This window comes from Labrus mixtus, chromosome 6 (assembly GCF_963584025.1).
Source record: "Labrus mixtus chromosome 6, fLabMix1.1, whole genome shotgun sequence".
Taxonomy (NCBI): domain Eukaryota; kingdom Metazoa; phylum Chordata; class Actinopteri; order Labriformes; family Labridae; genus Labrus; species Labrus mixtus.
The window spans coordinates 26,727,600-26,746,267 of NC_083617.1; the positions used below are offsets into that span (position 1 = coordinate 26,727,600).

Consider the following 18,668-nt stretch of genomic DNA (forward strand, 5'->3'; position numbering starts at 1 on the left):
CTAAACAAAAAGTACAGAAGCCCTACAAGGACATGCATCAACACATTTTATTTAACTCAGTTTTTCCATGATAAGGAGTGCATTTGTCTTTTTTCATTCTCCACATCTATCTTAACAAAGATAAAAAGCTGATTTTCTCATGTTAACAGATTCATCTCCAGATCTTTCAGAAATTTAAACTAGTTATCACAGGAAAACCAGCATTGTTATCCAGAGATAACGAGCTAAATAAGTCGAGATCGCAAGAAGACAACAGAAATTCACTAATATTTACGGGGAAATGTAGTAAAATAAAAGGTATGGATGTATGTCTGCTATTTTTAGGCCAGAATGAAAATGAAAATAGACTTAAGGCTTTTGTACCACAACTCACTATACCAGAAACCATGTCTTTAATAGTTATTTGAATCTGTCAAAGACATAAGGGTAACTCCATTCCTCATGGTCTCTGCAGATCATGTGTTGCTGGGTGGGAGTAGGACAGGGAGGGACCGCCCTGTGATGCCTTCACCTTTATCAACTCGTCAATCCAGTCCTGGTAAGTACATCAATATCCATGCTGTATGCATCAAAGCTAGCTGGTAAACCTCAACACTTATTCATCCTACGCACCTCTTTTTATATCAACCTGTACTGTCTTCAACATCAATCTGCAGCTTTGTGAAGGAGCACAAAGACATTTAAACTAAATACCACTACTAGCAATATGCTGTTGACCTTTTAAACACTCTTTGTCTTGCCTTTTAGCATGCTAACATTGGCTAACTTTACAATAGAGTACAGCAGAAGCTAGTAGAATTTGTGCCATATTTGATCTTATACCAAAAACATTTTGACCTGATGATAGTTCTTTACTGGTGGTCTCATTTGCTTTTGTAGCTCATAAAGATGCATCACTGTTGTGTTCTTTTGGGTTCATGGATGTCAAACATTTCATGCAAATCCATGTGATGTTTCAGTCTTGACCAAAGTGATAGTCTTCATGTTCAAAGAGTGGACGAACACAGAAAAAAAAGAGACTTCTGATGTCTCTAGTTTTAAATAAACAGCTTTAAGGCCAGTGCACCATGTCTGTCTTTTAAAGGTCACATATGCAAAATACACTTCACCATGGTTTCCTAACATTAATTTATGTCACTAGCCTGTCAACAAACCCCCAAATTATAAAATTAGTCCATCCTCTCCGTCTTTTACCTGCTCCACTTTTCAGAAAATGTGTGCTCAAACAGGCCGTTTGGAGATTTTCCCTTCATGACATCACAAAGGGCAGTAACCCCTCCCCCAGGTGGGTGACACTCCCACAGCTAGGTGTTTGTTCTGTCCTCTGAGTCTGCCTTCTTACCGTAAACAATAGGACATGGAGCGAGAAAGCCAGAGACACCCGAGCCCTTCCAGAGAGGGGTGTGGTCAAACACAGCTCATTTACATATTTAAAGGTACAGACACAGAAACAGCCTGTTCTGAGCAGGGCAAAGGATCAGAGTGGAATTAGAACAAGACACTTCACAGACATGTTTTCATGAGCTCTGAGAATTATTTAAACTGGTTGAAAAGGAGGAGAATATGTGACTTTTAAAACATGACAATATGAGACAGCCAAAAGCAGTTTTTCAAAACATTAAATAGTCGTATGCAGGTGCAACGTTTGTGCTTTGTTTTGGAGGGTCTAATTATGTCTTTGGTTATTTTGCAGGTGCTCATATCTTCCCTGACCAACAGGTAAGCTGTTAATGTCACAGCAGTTATTAGAATTTTTTAAGGTACATGTATATGTTAAATTCACTGTATATCTTCATCCTCACAGGATGGCTCGTTACGTCGTCCAACAAACAGGTCAGTTTGAACCTGTCGTCACTTTGGTTCATGTTGTGCAGAAAATATAACATGTTTAAGAGTTTGGACTTTAGTTTGTGGTTCAGTCTGAGTTTATATTCTCCTTGCAGATTGTGTCCAACACCAGCGAAACACTCGCCTTCTTTACCACCGAAACCCTGCCCCAGGTAAGACTGAATAAAAACTTGTTACGAGTACTGCATACCCCCCCCCCCACACACACACATACACACACACACACACACTCACTCTCTCGCTCTGCTGTGAAGTATATTTACACTACTGTCCTGTTATTTTTACAATAATAAAAATGTGTTTTCCCTCTGTAGAATTATGAAGTCGTCTACAAATGTGAGTAATAAGAGGTGTATGGTTTTATAAGTTTTACATTTTAAGAGGAGTTTTGCAGAGATCACAGTTATGTAAACGTGATTTTCTTTTGCAGGTTCAGGAGCCCACAGAAGAAGATGAATATGAAGTCTGTGACCCAAACGATGGTGAGAAATAAATCATACATAGATGCGTTGTTACTTAAAAGAATGCCATCCACATTAAGTATATAAGAAGTGGACATAAGAATTATTCAGAGGTGGATAATGTGCCTCTATGTCTTTTAGTACTACCCAATCTCAGAACCCACCAGCAGTCATAGTCCCTTAACCTATTCAGAGTGCCGTTTCAAGCAGCGATATATTTACGCCCCTGTAACGTTGAATACTGCCCATTCAAATGTTGAGCCTCAGTTTGATAGTATGTAAGTAACACAGCAGCTCGTTTCAGCAGTATGAGCCCGTAAAGAAACACATTTTTTTCCTGAGTTACTTGCAATTAACGGAAAATAAATTTGCCTGTTTTTAGCCGTCCACACAGACGGTTTTAACTGCACATGCCAAAGCCTGCTGATACGTGATTGGTCAATACAGCTTGGACAAGAAATGTACTACAAATGAAAATATGAACACGTCCCCATGCTGAAAATCCAATCTGTGAATAGAGATTAAGTACGACCAAACCCGTTTTGAGGTTGTCATGTTAGTTACTTGTATATCACAGGTAGCCCCTAAAGCATTTCCTGCCGCATTCGTCTATTTGACCATAAACAGGAGAACAATTTACAAAATGAACATCATGCTGCATTAAAGAAGACTCTTGAAACTAGAGATTGAGACCATAAATTCATTAAACATGTTAGCTGAAGGAATATCAGAAAACTTCTCATCTTATAGAGTCTTTAAATTGTAGACCTTTGTTAGAATGGTCAAGTCGCCCCCTGCTGACCATTAGAGGGAACACAGTTAGAGGGACTGATTTAGATAAACTTCACCTTCAGGCTTTAAAAGTGAAGTCTGTGCTGCCATCATGAATTCATTTATTCATTAAGATGATGGGAGCTAAGAAGCTAAGAAAGCTAAGCTAATAAATAAAAACAAAGCTAACAACACTATCATCATTTTGTCATGTTCTCTTCCAGGTTCATGTAATATACCTGTGGATGGTCCTCCCAAATTCCTCCCCAAACCTTTGCCCAGAGAGTAAGCATCACTGAACCGTTCTATTAACTAAAACTTTCATGTGTTTAAGCTTTAACTAACAAATAATCATGGTTTAACGTCTTTTGTTCTCTCTCAGGAGGTCACCAAAACCACCCACAAGGCCGGTAGGAAAATCAAAGAAAGAACTATTATGGCTTTAATTTGTTTTATTCGATCTTCTGCATGATCCACATTATGTGAGGTTTTGTTTATGTCACTGAAAATCCTTCCATCTTACTCTTCTGCAGAGGCCAGATTTTAAACCGAGGGAATTTGAAAGTAAGTACTCTACGAACACATCGTGAGTCACACAAGAATAAAGTTTGTAAAATCAGTCAGTTAGCTCCAGACACCTCGGGTTACATTTTGTTTCTAAAACACTTTTTAATTGTCTCAATGTGGAGGCCTAGTTGCAAAGTATTCATTTCAAATGATGGTTTGATTATTTGATTACGTACAAGTAGATGATTCACATCCATAAGAGAGCGACACATCACCTCTACCACTCTCGAAAAGAAAGCACAGCCTAGTTAACATGTTTTGGTCTCCACAGGTCGAACGCTGCCAGCGATGCCGACTGAGCCGAAGCCTCAACCAAAAACTTTTACACTGGACCTGAAACGACCAAAGTAAGAAATGCAACCCACAGTTTACCGTGTCAACTTATCTCTACATTCAGTTTGCCAGATAATTATCCTGTTATCACCAGAAAACCAGCCTTGTTATCCTGCAATGACAATGTTTCTGAACGTTTCAAACATTAGCAGTTTGAGACCTCTGAGCCTTCGGTCCTTCTTGCAGGTTAAATGTGATCATGCATTTCTTGGGTTGAGTGGTTATATGTCAGTTTAAGCTGCCAAGCAGCTCTGCTCATGAGATGCTATCCTTCACTGTGCTTGCTTACAGGTAGTAGAGCATTGTAGAAATCACCATTTATTGTCGCTAAAGCCATTGGCATAGGAGCCATTGTATACGGTTGAGACCAGTCCCATCCTCTTTTTAACATCATTCATCTGGACCCCATTACTTTGACCGTGTCAAAAACTCAACAACTGTGCCTCTCCACCCTGGACTTTTTTCAGGAGGCAGTAATGTGGCTGAAGGCATTGAATGTGCTTATTTCTTTGGTGAACGGTGAACTGAACGAGTACATTTGCGAGTCATAAACTAGAACATGAGCGTATTGACTCTGTAGAGAACAACTGCTCCCGGGTCGGGGTACCAAGAACTGTCAAGCCCTGTGAAAAAATCCAGACTTCCTTTTCTATGATGAGACTACCCGTGTTTCACAGAACGCTATTTTTGCCTGGGATAGTTTTTTGAACAAGTCACTTGCAGGTGGTTTCACCCTCTCTTATTTGAACTGTCTAGTAATTCTGGTGCCGACTGGTGAGCATGCTGAATGTTTCTGTTTAACCTGCTACTCGTGCACACCCCTAGTTATATTTACAGTGAGCCTTAAGATGCGTCTATACTTTGATTTATAATCTGCATGTCGGCTGTGTGCTCTGCATTCACTGTGGATTTGCTCTGTTTGTGGTCTCTCCTGCAGAATTCCTCTTCCTCACTTCACCTCCTACAGTAAGTACAACTCCTGTTCGAGTCTCGCCACAGGATAAAAAAAACACAACACAGGAATTCTGAACTTGAACATGTGATACACTGAATGTTACTGTTCTACATAATCTAACAAACTATACTTTCCTTATATTGTTGTCGTCACAGAAGCAGCTGACAGAGAAGCTGTTTCTGCTGAAGACGGATCAGCAGATCAAGACAAGGTGAGCTTTTTTATTCTGTTTGAAAAAATAAACTAAGTGATGATTTAAAATATGAATAATCTTCATTCACTTCATGTCAGGATGCAGACGTGTTGAGGAAACCCTGGTATGCCAACACATGCGACCGAAAGACTGCTGACGACATCTTGTTGTGCTCGAATAAAGTGAGTGCTAACTATTTATGATCCGAATGAGAAGCACGTCGTGGATCGTGTCCCATAACCCTCTGCAGGGAGTGACTGTGAGTGCTCTCTGTTTCAGGACGGGGCGTTCATGGTGAGGAAGAGCTCGGGTCAGGACGCACAGCAGCCGTACACGTTAGTGGTGTTTTACAACAGCAGAGTGTACAACATCCCAATCCGCTTCATGTCGGCTACTCAGCAGTACGCTCTGGGAAGAGAGAAGAAAGGGGAGGAGGTATGTGTCTCTGTTCTCTGTTTGGATTTCACACTTTGGCCTGTGATTACAACATGCCTGAGAGTCAGCAGGGGTTACACAATGTTTCCCTGTAGATAGGTATAAATGCTTTTGTAGGAATAGCCTGTTTTTACGTGTGTTGTTTGTCCTGAGTATGAGGTCACCTCCTGGGCCCAGTTGTTTCAAAGGTTTAATCTGGATAAGAAAGATACAGATTTAGAAATCCACTCTTTTGCTATCCATGATCCGGTCATCCAGCTTACTTTTTCCCAAATTTCCAAAATAAAAACTGAATTGGAGCAACCTGACCGAAAATACTTTTAAGAATGACCAAATCCTATAAATAGCGGGGCTTCAGAGTACAAACATTGTCCAAAGCGGGCGCCAAAATCCACAGAAACAGAGAGTTCCTAACAGCTCCTTTTTATTAGAATATTTTAGGCTTGATGTATACAGCTACTTGGTTGAATATGTTATGGGTACAAAATCCATTGTTCTTTCACAACCCTAACAACGTTGGATGTCACGTCGCATCAGGCATGGTCGCTCGCTCGCTGTCCACACTGCATCCATTAAATATTGAATTATTTCTCTGTGAATTTCAGTTTCCCCCTTCAAACAGTATGATGTCTAGTGTTTTTGTATTGAAGCTGGACACAGGGATGTGTGATGCTTTGTATTGACGAGCTGTTGACTCAAATCCCAACACTCAGAGGCTCGTCAATATACGGCTTGCGGTGAGACGAAGAAAGTTTTTCTCCGGTGCTGACACAAATCAAAGCTCTACATTCAAACATGGATGTGGATATTATTAATGCACCATTATCTCCCCTTTATCAAACAAGCTAACACGCTCTGTTGAGTGAGAAAAGTGAGTGCAGGTGCCTCCTTCCTCGTCCATGTCTACCTGAGCAACAGAGAGGGGGTGGCGTGCTGCTTCGAGCTGCATCACTCCAACAGGAAACACAAATGAATCAAGCTGATTTTGTTGCTGACGCTCGCATGCTTTGCATGCTGATAGGACAGTTTAGGACAGTTTGGACAGGCTGTAATATCTCCCTCTTCTACTATGTCACAGTCGCAGTTCAGTAAATGAAGAGCAAAATATAAACAAAATGTCTAAAGTTTCAACATCATTGTAAAAATGTTGTTTTGTTAGACGTACTTACAAGTTTTATTACATTTTGTTTCTGTAATCCATCACAAACTTGAGGTTAAATCAGGTCGACTGGCTTGTAATCCTTATGGATTCAAAATTGTGCTGCAGGACACAATGGGTGACATCACTGACACTACATCTATGTTTTATACAGCCTATGAATAGGATACATGATTCATGGCTTATGATGATATCACAATACAGCTATTCTGTCTGACAGTCATATAATGGCACATCATCTATAAATAACTGAATCATTTAACATGCCCCCTAAAGGGTAAAGTGCAGGATGAATGTATTTGGTGTTAGTTTCAACTCTTGTCACACTTCCTCCTTTCACTTCTTCTCATCACTGTGCAACATTTTCTCACGATCTTATCCCACTGTCAACTTATTTATCCATTTAACTTCTGTCAATGTTACAATCATTCATGGGAGTCCATCAACATCCCAGCCTCCAGGATCATTTCAGAGCCATATTTGTAACCAGCTATTCAAAAATGTTAGCACTCGAGTCAGGACAACAGTGCAGGCCTAATGAACATGTTACCAGCCTGGTACAGAAAACTGTGGTGGTCTCTTTCACTTCTTTCTCTCTTCTTGACTGTTCTGGATTTGGAATTTGATATGACTCACCACAAATTATATTTGCATTTTTAGGGGAATGGTTGCTTTGAGTTATGACTGACTGCTGCTAGCTTCCTGGCTAGTATCACAGCAGATGAGATGCTAATTTTATTCCATCACAGGACGTTTTAAAAGTACTATAGCGAGCATTAAAGTGCTACTAAAATGGGCGACAGTTAAGATAAATGAACTGAAAGGTAATTAAAGTGTGACTTTAAAAGATGCTAGGGAACTAGCATGCTGAAAATCAACAGCTACATGTTATTCAGCCAACACCACTTGATTGATAGCAACTGTGCTTTATCAAGGTCAAAATGTCCTTCTGCAAACATTTCAGTTATTTTGTTGACGGCAGGTCGGATGCAGGAGTTTAAAAAACAGGGCGGCTGTGACTCAGTGGGTAGTGGGCCGTCTCTCAACCGAAGGTCGGGGGTTCGATCTCCGGCTACTGCAGCCAGGGGCGTTGTAGTGGGGGGAAAAGTGGGACTGACTACCCAGGGCCCAGTGGGGAGGGGGGCCCCTCATGGGCCTGAAATAAAAATGTATTTCTTATTTAGCTTTTTTCTCTAAGTTATAATCACAATAAGATAACTAAAATTGTCTGAATAAATAAACAAACATTCAGAATTCCTTTCTGGAAAAAATGTGGAGTCTGTCTCAAAGGCCCCTCTCCTCCCTGCTTCAACTGTCTGAAAGGCGTGTATATTACAAAGTTTAAATTATTTTTAAATTATGAGGAAATATTACAACGATTATTTATCTTCCATTTTCAGGGTGTAAAACAAAGCATAGTTGTTCAAAGTTTTTATGGGTCATTTGTGGAGATGCAGTCATAGAGATTTTCCAGGTTAGTTTGGGCCGTGGTAGGGGCCCAATATGATATCTTTTCATGGGGCCCAGAGTTCCTGGAGGTGCCCCTGACTGCAGCTACATGTCCGATGTGTCCTTGGGCAAGACACTTAACCTCAAGTTGCTGTGTATGAATGGTATTAGTTACTTCTGATGGTCACTTTACCCAGCAGCCTCTAGCATCAGAATGTGTAGGAGTGACCTGCGGTGTCAAAGGCTCATTTATCATTTAAATGGTTACAGATCCACCTACAGCAGACAACCAGCTTTGCATCATCATGCTAATCCTCCTGCTGAGACTGACAAATAATTTATACAACACACAAAATACATCATTATTTCCTAGAACAAGGAGCATGCCTGGAGCTTTTCTACGCTCATTCTCATTTGTCAATATCAATAACGAACGTTAACTTTGCCTTCTGCTTCACAAAGCATAAATAATTACATATGCAAATTATGCAGAGCTGCATAAAGAGCAGCTCTACATAATCCATACGGTTTATAATGTGGGTGTTGTAAATATAATTTTGCAAGCCAATAATGCTGTTGTTTACATAAAAAAGGTTGAATTAAATATAACAGAGTGGTGGAAATAGAAAAGGAAGGCTCAGCTTTACTTCCATAACCCTGAGGGTTTGTTTTTCTTATTAACTTTGAAGAGTGTTTGAAAGTTTTCAGGCCACAGCAGGACATTTTTGTCTCATTCTAATTAAGTGATTTTAAGGATAAATTTCACTTTTTAATCAAAGATGATCCTCATTCTTGTGTTCACAGTATTTCAGCAGCGTTGCCCACATCATTGAGAACCATCAGAGGAATCCTCTGGTGCTGATTGACAGTCAGAGTAACAGCAAGGACGCCACCAAACTGTGCCACCCTGTGAAGCCCTAGATGAGCATTCAGCCTGCTGATTGGACTTTTGCATCCCACTTGCTCCTGCTGAGTTCACCGTCAAGACTCCTGATTGTTGGATTTTCCTCCTGCATTATGCAGGATGGTGCTGGACTCGCCTGCACGGCTGGCCCTGCAGAGCTAAAAAAAAAAAAAAAACTGTTTGTTTTTTAAGACTTAAGTGTGGAAATGTATGAAAATGAATGTGACCATGTCGCTGATGAACAAATCAGTTCTTTGTGAGTTTGCAGTGACAAAACAACACGGTTGTATATTATGTTTTTAATAAAACTCTTGTGTTGTACAAGTCACATCTTCAGTCATCACAAAATGCCGCCAAGGAGCTGACGGCTGGTTCGTGTATTTTCTGGTCAACGTGTAATGCTATCATACTCATGCACATTTAGTTGCATAACAAGGATTCCTAGGCACTTGGTGAGAATTATCCGGTCATGTTTTACAGTACCTCTATCTGGACTATGTACAATTATAAATCTATGTGGATTTAAAAAGGTTTATACACAGTGAGGTGTCCCTGCCAGGACCAAAGGAGACAGGACAGGTGTGTCTGCACACGAGAGCCACCGCCACCCCTGCTGGGAATACTGAGGGAGGAAATGATGAGCCGCAGCCGGACTCTGGCTGAGATTGTCAAAGGCTTCGGCCTCGTAATGTGAGGTAACGGGAAATATTAACCCTCCTTTAATAGTGCAATTAAAAGATAAGATCAAAAGAGAGAGAGGGAGAAATCATCTCTCGGCCTCGTGCATCCAGATTTAAAACAAAAAGAAAGAAATGATTCTGCTTGTACTTCATTGACATCACAAACGCAGGTTGACTTTGTTAAATGAATAATGAGTAATAATACTATTTGAAGATTAAAAAAAAAAAAAAAAGGTTCAGCTGATTCTTCCGAGGGGGGGGGGCAAGAAACGCACAAGGAAAGCATATAAAGGCTAAAAGTAAGAGTCATAAATAAACGTTGAATAAAAACAGCTTATTGTCTGTTTTTTTCTTTACAAACACACAGTTTTGGTTTTTCTGAGTAACTCGAGGGTCTCTGCGTCCCCTTTTCCACAAACATAAATATGATAGCTACCACACTGCCGAGCCTACCCGTACATTAACTGATTCATAGATGGTATGGCAAATATACAAATTACAGTGTTGTATAAAAGATTCCTTACGACAGTGTACTTAAATCACCTTAAATAAAGCTATTGCATTGACAAAATATAAACTATACAAAGAACTCAATTATAGACAGCATGTCCTTTTTACAAATGATCATCCATGTCCGCGGGGGGGAGAGAGACAACAAAGGAAATGTTGACCCTGAGAATGTGGCGTTCGTCTGATTCTCCTCCCAAACCCACCAATCAGAATTAAGACTTTAAGCTGAGAAGACTGGCGATCAGGGCTTCCATTGTTGTTTTGTTGTATTGCAAACTTTTCCAGACGTTTTCATTTTTTAAATCCAGTGTGTGCGACGTTTAAGAGTCTTCACAGTTTGGCTGTTTCCACTCCATCAGGTGTCGCTGTCGATGGACCATCCACGTGCCCTGACATGCAAACACTCTGCCGCAGAACCAGCAGCTGAACTTGGTCACGGCGTCTCGGCCAGGAGACGCGGCGTCGACCACCTCGTACTTTTTCCTGCTCAACCTGCGAAATTTCATCTTTAACAAGAACCTCTCCTGTACAGCGTTTTTGCCGAGCCCTGCGGGATCTGAGCAATCGTCGGCCTTGGCGAGGTCTCCGCTCGCGCCTGAGAGAGCGTTCACCGTCCTCCGAGACAGAACGACCTTCTGCACCTCTCCTCTGTACCGGTTGACGACCTCCATGATCCTGGCCACCTCAGGGATTTCAGCGTCTGGGTGGTTAAGCACCACAACTGGCTGGTCTCCCACTGGACGCTTCACCAGCTGAGAGGGATTTATGGCTACTAACTTAAGGGTCCTCTCCAGGGATTTTGGGGCCAGCTGCCAGCGATGCTGAGAGTCTGGAGAGGACTCGCGTGAAGCGTGGAGAGCTGGGGAGGATTCTGCTGGCATGTCTCTGTCTCTCTTCCCCTCAACAGCCTTCTCTGAAGCAAGAGCACGGCTAACATCCTCAGAGTTTCCCTCAACTGCGAGACAAAGGGGGATAAAAATGCATTAAAAACAGGTTAACCCTACTGACTGATCGTAAACATTTAGGCTGAAAAAAACAACAAACATGTACCCAGTAAGCTATCTATCAAATAGGACCAGGTCGTAATCAAGAAGTGAGTCACATGAATGTGATGGAGAAACACATTTTTATCTGCATCTTTACAAAGATTGATATTTTTCATTTGGGGTGAACTGGAACAATTACCTCAGACCTTTGCGATCAGATTTTGCAAAACAGAAATTATGGAATGAACCTTTATAGTTGTTTTTAGTAAATATGCACTAAATCTTCAGATGAGTTTCTCATTCTCTCAGGTCTCATCACTGTAACTTGGTAGATCATAGCTGGGAAAATCTATGTTAGCAGCAGCTCGGCTCACAGCCTCTTACCAACCTCTTACAACCCTTACGCGCCGCTAAGAAAAAGCTACGTTGGGACTGTTAACTACAAGATTTGTATTTTGAATTTTAAACTGCAATAAACTTATCAAAGATCAATATTTTTGTGTATGGATGAAAAAAAATACACTTTCCTTACCAATTTTACTGCTAGGGAACAATCCCAGCCAAATTACCTCAATAAATGCACCTCACAACTACACACATTTCCTTAACAGGGCATAAGGGTAAAGCTTTCTAAAAGGGGGGGGGGGGGGGGGGGGGGGGGGGGGTGTTTTAATGTTTATTATGGACGGTAGAAGACCTCTGTGGATAGTTTGTCTCCCTGTTTTAACCTTAAGGAGACAAACATGCATGTAAGAAATTAGGGCTGAGCTAAAAAAAAATCCATATGGCAATATATCATCAGATATATCGATGCAGATGTTACAGAATGGACACGTCTGCAAAGCTGTGATGACAGTTTGGAAAGATTAACATATGTTATACTGATATGCATTTCTAGGATCTCTGAGGACCTGAGTTGAAGGCTTTTAAGTTGTAGGATCCTTAATATGCCTCAACAATAAAGAACAGCTGTTGTAGTGTATTTGTGACATGGTCATTATTCAGAATCAATGTATATCACGATGTGTTTCCTATCGTGGCCTCTGTATCGTGATACGTATCGTATCCTGGGGTTGTGTGAAAAAAAAACAGCCCTATAAGGAATCCTGACCTAAAAAAAAAGAGCTAACATTGTTAGCTGCAACTCAGGACGCAGACCCAACGGACTTCTTGTGTCTGCTTTTTGTGAGCATCAAGAAATTTAACTATTTTATTCCCTGTATGTACCAGTTTAGAAAAAATGTATCTTAACATTAGTTCATGATAATTGCCTAAGCAATACAATTTGAATGAATCTGTGGTTTTATTAATTGGCATCACATATAAGATACATTATGCTTGCATTTTATATGTGCGGTATTAAATGTGCATTAAAAATGATCCAGATCATATTTTTAGCCAAATGGCCCCACCCAAACATCAAGGTAACCACATGTTAAAACCTTTACCCTGATGTGTATGTGGAGACTATAATTTGCAGTCTTACCCTGTGGTGTAATGGCAGGCTGCGCCTCAGGGGAAGACTTGTTGTAGCTGCTGTGAGAGGTCACTCCATCAGCGGCTGAACTCGTCTCATCACCTGGCACGTCACCGTCCATGTCACCGCCGGATGTTTGGACGCTCTCAGGGCACAAATCTGGAGCCGTCCTGCCAGCTGAACCGCTCCTGTCCACTTCTGTTTCCGCTGACTTCTCTGCGTCATCTGGCATGACTTGATGCTGCAGGCCATCGGCCACAATCTGAGCACTTCTGTCCATATTTTTAGACCCCATTGGCTTTCCAACACAACCCGGGGTCAGCTTTTCTTCTGGCTTTGTTTTTGAAGTTGAAATGAGAACTTGGGATGAGTCGTGCAGGTCATTCTCGGGAGCTTTGGTCATGTTCTTCAGGTGTACTTCTGGTAGCAGCGTTGTTGTCTCCTCTGATGATGCATGACTGCTCGGCAGTCCAGGATCATCTTCTGATGGAGATAGGGAGCTCTGAGACACCCACTGCTTCTCCTTCACCGGATTCTTCTTTAACACGATCTTCAAGGCCAACGCGGCCGACTCTTTGTCCACTTTTTTACACCTTCTCTTTCTTCGCCATCTATTATTTCGTCTCTTGATTTTGTGCACAACTTTACGAATGGGCGTCGGCTCAACACTCTTTTTGGAGATGGTATTCACAACTTCCTCGTGCTTAGGCTCCTCTTGTTTCTTAACATCTTTCATTTTTTCCTCTTCTGTCTTGACCTCCTGATTCTCTCGGTTTTCCGGCGTTTGGGCGCACTCTGATGGCTCGTTCTGGGGGGGCGTCGTAACATCTTCAACATCTTTTTTGGTTTCAGGTGTGCTATCATTTAAATTTGACACACAACCTTTTTGGTCAACAACACAATGAGCATCATCAGCTGCACTTTCAAGGGAAACAGGTTCTTTATCTGACGACATTAACTTTAACCTCTTGGCATATTTAGCACCATTTTGGTCGACAGTGATTTTATTTTTGACTGTTAGGACGGTGAGATCAGCCGTGTTCGACATGATCCCGTTCTCTGATTTCGAGTGGAGACTCATTTCTTGTGGGACGTTCGACAAAACGTTTTTAAGGGCCTTGGTCCACCTCTGGTCACCGTTTTCCCCGGCGACAGATTTCATGAGGAACTGCTGAGTCTCCTCCATTGTCGTCTGAGGATCTGACAGATGGCAGTATTTATCCAGGAATTCTTTCCCCGGCAGAGAGAGGCAGTCCTCTGTCAGCCAGCACATTTCTCTAACAGCACTCCTCGTTAGCCTGGGCTTCATTTTTGGGATTGGGGGGTCATTTGGTTTCATTGCTATGGAATGAACCTCTTTCCCCTCCTCCTTCTTCCTCCTCCTCTGATTACCATTCTGGCAGACATGGACAGCTTTGATGTGCTTCGTAATCAACCATTTGTGAGATGCCTCGTAGCCACATTGGTGACAACTCAAAGCTTTATTCTTGTCATTTCTGTGCAGGAAAATATCTCCATCAGCTCCTTCCTGGCCCAAATTATGTGCATACATGTGCTCTAAAAATACTCTGGCGTCTGCTGTTGAAAATTTCTGACACGTTTCACATGTAAATTTGCCATTTTGGCAGTGACACGTGGTCAGGTGAGCACTAAACTCAGGCCATGTGCGTTGAACATTGTCATTACAAACGATGCAGCTAGAAAAAGTGTCCTTGTGGCTTAGCAGATGAACCTGAAGGTAGGAGAACTCATGTGTGCTAAAAGTACACGTATGGCAGGGAAACACCGGGAGGCTCCCTTTGTGTTTCTCCTCAAAGTGTCTCACCAAGTCTTTGGGGACATACTCCACACTGTCCCCGCACTGAGAGCATGTGAACCTGAGTGAATGTCCGCTGTCTTTCGTCCTCTGTTGTGCTTCCCGGGGGGGCTTCTTTGATGAAGGCCACGCTTTGCGTTGCCCCCGCTCCCCCGCTATCTTCTTTGGTCCATGCTTATCTTCACTTTGCATAGTCGGGGGCTGAACGGCAGCCCTCCTGAGGTGGAGCCGTTTGTGCCAATCTCTATTCTTCCTGACACGCAGTTTGTAATCCATTCTTCTGCAGGTTTCTGACTGTGAAAGGAAACACACATTAACAAAACAGTGAGAATGCAGCTTCAAAGCAAAGCAATTGCATCAAATCAAAGAGTTTAAGACACAACATCGATAGCTTAGAGGTTATGTTGTGTGCCCTATGTATGGAGGATATAGCCCCCGTGGGTTAGAATCCAGTCTCTGTCCTTGGCTGCATGCCACCCCCCCCCCCCCCCCCCTCTCTCTCCTTCCAACGCGCTTCCTGTCTCTCTTCAGCTGTCCTTTCCAATAAAATATAACTTTAAAAAAAAAAAAAAGAGTTTAAGACGTTTAATTGTGTAAAGGTACTACCATGATATTTATTGTGAGACTGTGCTGTTTCATAATTACTGTACTGTAACATTAAACAAAACGGCTTTTAGCAGTAAGTCCACGCATCACTTTGGAAGGACCGTTCTCACTTGCACGACTCAAAACAACAGAAAAAAGTTTAACCAAACTGTAAAACCTTCCTGCTACCCTGAAGTCACTCTTGAAGCAACATCTTCTCTTCCCTGCTGAATTCATTTTCATCTGACACGAACATTAATTATCCCCTTATAATCAAATGTAAATGCAACTTTGTGCAAAGTGCAATTTAGCCAAACCTGGAAAACTGGACAAAAAAAAAAGAGGGATGAGGCTGTTCGTCTGCAAACCTGCAAGAGAGACCCACTCCTAAAATGTCCTGCATACATGTGCAGAGAAAGCTCCTTTAAACCAGATTAAAACCAGCATTTGTTAGTCGGAAAATATTACAGTCTATAAGAGCAGTTTGAGGATGTTTACATGCTCTGCTTTATTGCTGCACATTCCTGTTTTCTGCTTAGTGTAACTAACACACTTAACATCAAGGATAATGTGTTAAACTTTGTGCAGAGATACAAGTAAGACTGCCTTCTGGCTATGCTAACAGTCATGTTTTAATTATGAACCTCCTCAAAAAGATATATACAGAATAATAAACAATTTGTAACTCATTGATATCCACTGTGATGGTGCATTAGAGTGTCATTAAATGCATTCACATGTATAGCCTTCATTTCTTTTGACAAAAAAACTCTGAAAACTTGGAGATTCGTGGCACTCCTGAGGTAAAGCCATAAGAACAAGCTGCATTCACAGTCCGGCTCTCCTACCTGTTGCTGGCATGGGCTCAAAATCTCTCTGCATGAATATGAATTCATCACACACAGATCAGACATAAAGCCTGGATTATAATCAGCCCCCAGGAAACTGAAACTCACCTGCTTGCACGATACTTCTACTTCATTGTTAAATCCATAACTACTAACGCTATACTGTGCAGGCTGCAACACAACAACAGCATGCACGATGAGCAGAGTTTGTGCAGCAGTAGTTTTTGATCAGATTATTGTGTGTACGCTGCGGCCATTGTACAGTTTGACTCGACCACAACAAAGTGATGAGACAGCCTGTCTTTGTGACGAGCAACCACCGTCGCCTTGGGAAAAGTGAAGTTACGATAAAAACCGTCCCGCAGGGTGACCTTTTTAAGAGTCCTCCAGTCTTTAACATGGAGACACAAACCATGCTATTTAAGGTTAGCATCTGAGCTAACTCTCTGCAAACAGCGTTAGAGTGATTTGAATTGACGCGACAGCTTACAAAGACGAAATAACTTGGATAATAAAAAGCGTGGCAGCAAAGTTAGACCAGGTTACTTTTTTACCGCCACGTCGACTTTTAAGTGCAGATAAATCCGCTTGGTTGTAAACGTCAATGGTAAAGCTGTAGTTATGAGCGTAGTTGTGTCGGTTTTTTACCTTTTCTTTTGTGGAGAGCTCTGACAGCTCAGCGAGTGGCAGCCATGATGGTCTCATACGGGGATTACAGCCTCTGAGCTGCTTTAGCCTTTAGCCTGCTGGAGACTCCGACAGAGAGGCGTCCTGTCCCGGGCCTACACACACACACACACACACACACACACACACACACACACACACACACACACACACACACAAAAACACACTGAGCTGCTTATAATTTACTGTTTGAAATATCACCTCGGTCTTTTTAGGTCAAACAAACACAAAACTGTGTAAAATAACATGTAAGGCAAGCTTTAATAAACCTGTCTCCACCACACAAATCGCCTGGAGGCTTCATTTAACAGCTGAAAGGAACTTGATATGGAGTGTGCACGTTTGTAAATAACTAGAGTGAAATAAATGGTTATCTCCAGTCACTATGTGTCCTTGTAAAAACACTAAACCTCTCAACTATGTGTCTGCCCCCTTGCTTCAATGGCTGATCTGTTTCTTCTCATAATCCCCATTTAGTTCTTCATTAGACTCTCACTTGTATTGAGTTTATCATGTCTATATTTGTATAGTAACCCATTACTTTTTCTGTATTGTTTAGTCTAATGCTTCTGTTTTAATCCTAAAAGCAGCCAGGACCATGGGTTGCAAATGAGCCAAGGCTCATAGCTTCTTTTTATACCTAGCCTATTTATGTTTGCACCTTATTTTTATTTACTTTTTTATCCTGCACTATGACGAGCCTACTGCAACGACATTTCGTTCTGATCTTCACTGTAAGGTACAATTTGAATGACAATAAAGAAAATCTAAGTCTAGAAACCTATATGAGGGTATTTAATTTAAAAGAAAAACGAATAAAATAAGTATTTGGACTGCATACACACTTCAGTTAGCACACACATTAGGGCCGATTTTAGGACTGAAACTAAGTAAGCGTAGTTTTGGTAAGGCTAACGATTATAACCTTGGTCACCATATTGGGCCAGACATGGTACTTCTCGGTCCGCCTTTTAGGGCCAAATGTGAGCCACGAGAATGAGGGCCACATACTGGTCAAACACGAATACTTTAAGGACAAAACTGGATTTTTCTATGCCATGTTTCTATTCTGACAGTAACTACAATTCTGTCTCTCCATGATGAGGCCTTTAAGCCTTTTATCTCTTAATGTCGGTTGATTTTGTGTATTAGGCCTACGATGCATTCTTTACAATCTCAGAACATCAGCAGTCATCGTCTGTAATCGTTGTTTGCCTCGTCTGACGATGATGCCTCTGGATACAGATACCAATTCCTCTGTAATGTCAGTGTAGCTAGCGGTTAGCGTTAAACAACTTTCAACCAAGGCTTCCTTTTCAGGGCTGCATCGATCTACTTTGTGAACGTTAAAGGTGTGATTTCTTGTTTCATAAACCCCCGGACTGGCGCCTCCTCATCTGTTTCTTGTAAGTGAAAGTTCAACACTAGATAATACGTGTCACAGCAGCAACTTCACACTGACATATGAGCCAGAAAAAGGAACCCATTTTCATGTGATTTACGTGCGATTAACCAGAATGAAGTTTACCAAATAACAGCATTGTGATACAGATTTGTAGAAAGAAAAAAGGAGACAGGTCGTTTGTTGAATGGAGGTCGGATCAATCGTTTCTGACACATTTCAGGTTTAGTCGGGGAATCTGAACAATGATTGGCTTCACACTGTGTAGCAGATTTGTGGCTCAAATTGAAATGTTTGATCTCTATTGGATTATCCGAAGAAGGTTACAGAAGAAGGTTATAAGAAGATATCTGTTTATAGAGGCAAATAAATCATTGTTAGAAAACACCCAATGAGAGTCAAGAGCCAGTGCTCCCGCCTGCTGTTTCTCCTGCTTACCCTGAAGCCTGCTGAAACACTATTGGTCAATACAGCTCGAAATATACTACAAACTTAAAGCAGAACACTTCCCATGCTCAACATCTAGACCCCCATGTAGAATCTGTATGGGCCTAGAGATCACATGTTTTCTCATCCTGAGTGGGATGGTTGTAACACAATGC

At 41.6% G+C, this 18,668-nt stretch overlaps 2 protein-coding genes across 5 annotated transcripts in view; one reads left to right on the forward strand and one right to left on the reverse strand.

The window, feature by feature from the left end:
• Positions 1 to 9,399, forward strand: part of blnk (B cell linker) — a 32,435-nt gene extending 23,036 nt beyond the window's left edge. For all 4 annotated transcript variants that reach the window (XM_061040721.1, XM_061040722.1, XM_061040724.1 and 1 more), the window contains 15 exons: positions 455 to 538; positions 1,694 to 1,719; positions 1,805 to 1,833; positions 1,944 to 2,000; positions 2,163 to 2,184; positions 2,279 to 2,330; positions 3,305 to 3,365; positions 3,463 to 3,490; positions 3,614 to 3,644; positions 3,919 to 3,994; positions 4,918 to 4,946; positions 5,091 to 5,146; positions 5,227 to 5,310; positions 5,408 to 5,563; positions 8,976 to 9,399. In XM_061040721.1, coding sequence (XP_060896704.1) covers positions 455 to 538; positions 1,694 to 1,719; positions 1,805 to 1,833; positions 1,944 to 2,000; positions 2,163 to 2,184; positions 2,279 to 2,330; positions 3,305 to 3,365; positions 3,463 to 3,490; positions 3,614 to 3,644; positions 3,919 to 3,994; positions 4,918 to 4,946; positions 5,091 to 5,146; positions 5,227 to 5,310; positions 5,408 to 5,563; positions 8,976 to 9,092 — 908 coding nt within the window. In that variant the 3' untranslated portion in view covers positions 9,093 to 9,399. The remainder of the gene's footprint in view (positions 1 to 454; positions 539 to 1,693; positions 1,720 to 1,804; positions 1,834 to 1,943; positions 2,001 to 2,162; positions 2,185 to 2,278; positions 2,331 to 3,304; positions 3,366 to 3,462; positions 3,491 to 3,613; positions 3,645 to 3,918; positions 3,995 to 4,917; positions 4,947 to 5,090; positions 5,147 to 5,226; positions 5,311 to 5,407; positions 5,564 to 8,975) is intronic.
• LOC132975877 (RE1-silencing transcription factor) lies at positions 9,360 to 16,782 on the reverse strand. The gene is made up of 3 exons (XM_061040720.1): positions 16,626 to 16,782; positions 12,738 to 14,838; positions 9,360 to 11,220 (listed from the first exon to the last, which is right to left on the reverse strand). The coding sequence occupies exons 1-3, from the start codon at positions 16,680 to 16,682 to the stop codon at positions 10,586 to 10,588; spliced, it is 2,793 nt and encodes a 930-aa protein (XP_060896703.1). The 5' UTR covers positions 16,683 to 16,782; the 3' UTR covers positions 9,360 to 10,585.
• Positions 16,783 to 18,668: the final 1,886 nt, after the last annotated feature.

Excerpts from the sequence above, each read along its gene's own strand:
- LOC132975877 (XM_061040720.1), bottom strand. The coding sequence starts at position 16,682 with ATGAGACCATCATGGCTGCCACTCGCTGAGCTGTCAGAGCTCTCCACA. Across the intron at positions 14,839-16,625 it reads AGCTCTCCACAAAAGAAAAG|TCAGAAACCTGCAGAAGAAT; the intron begins GTAAAAAACCGA and ends TTCCTTTCACAG. Across the intron at positions 11,221-12,737 it reads GCCTGCCATTACACCACAGG|TTGAGGGAAACTCTGAGGAT; the intron begins GTAAGACTGCAA and ends TTTGTCTCGCAG.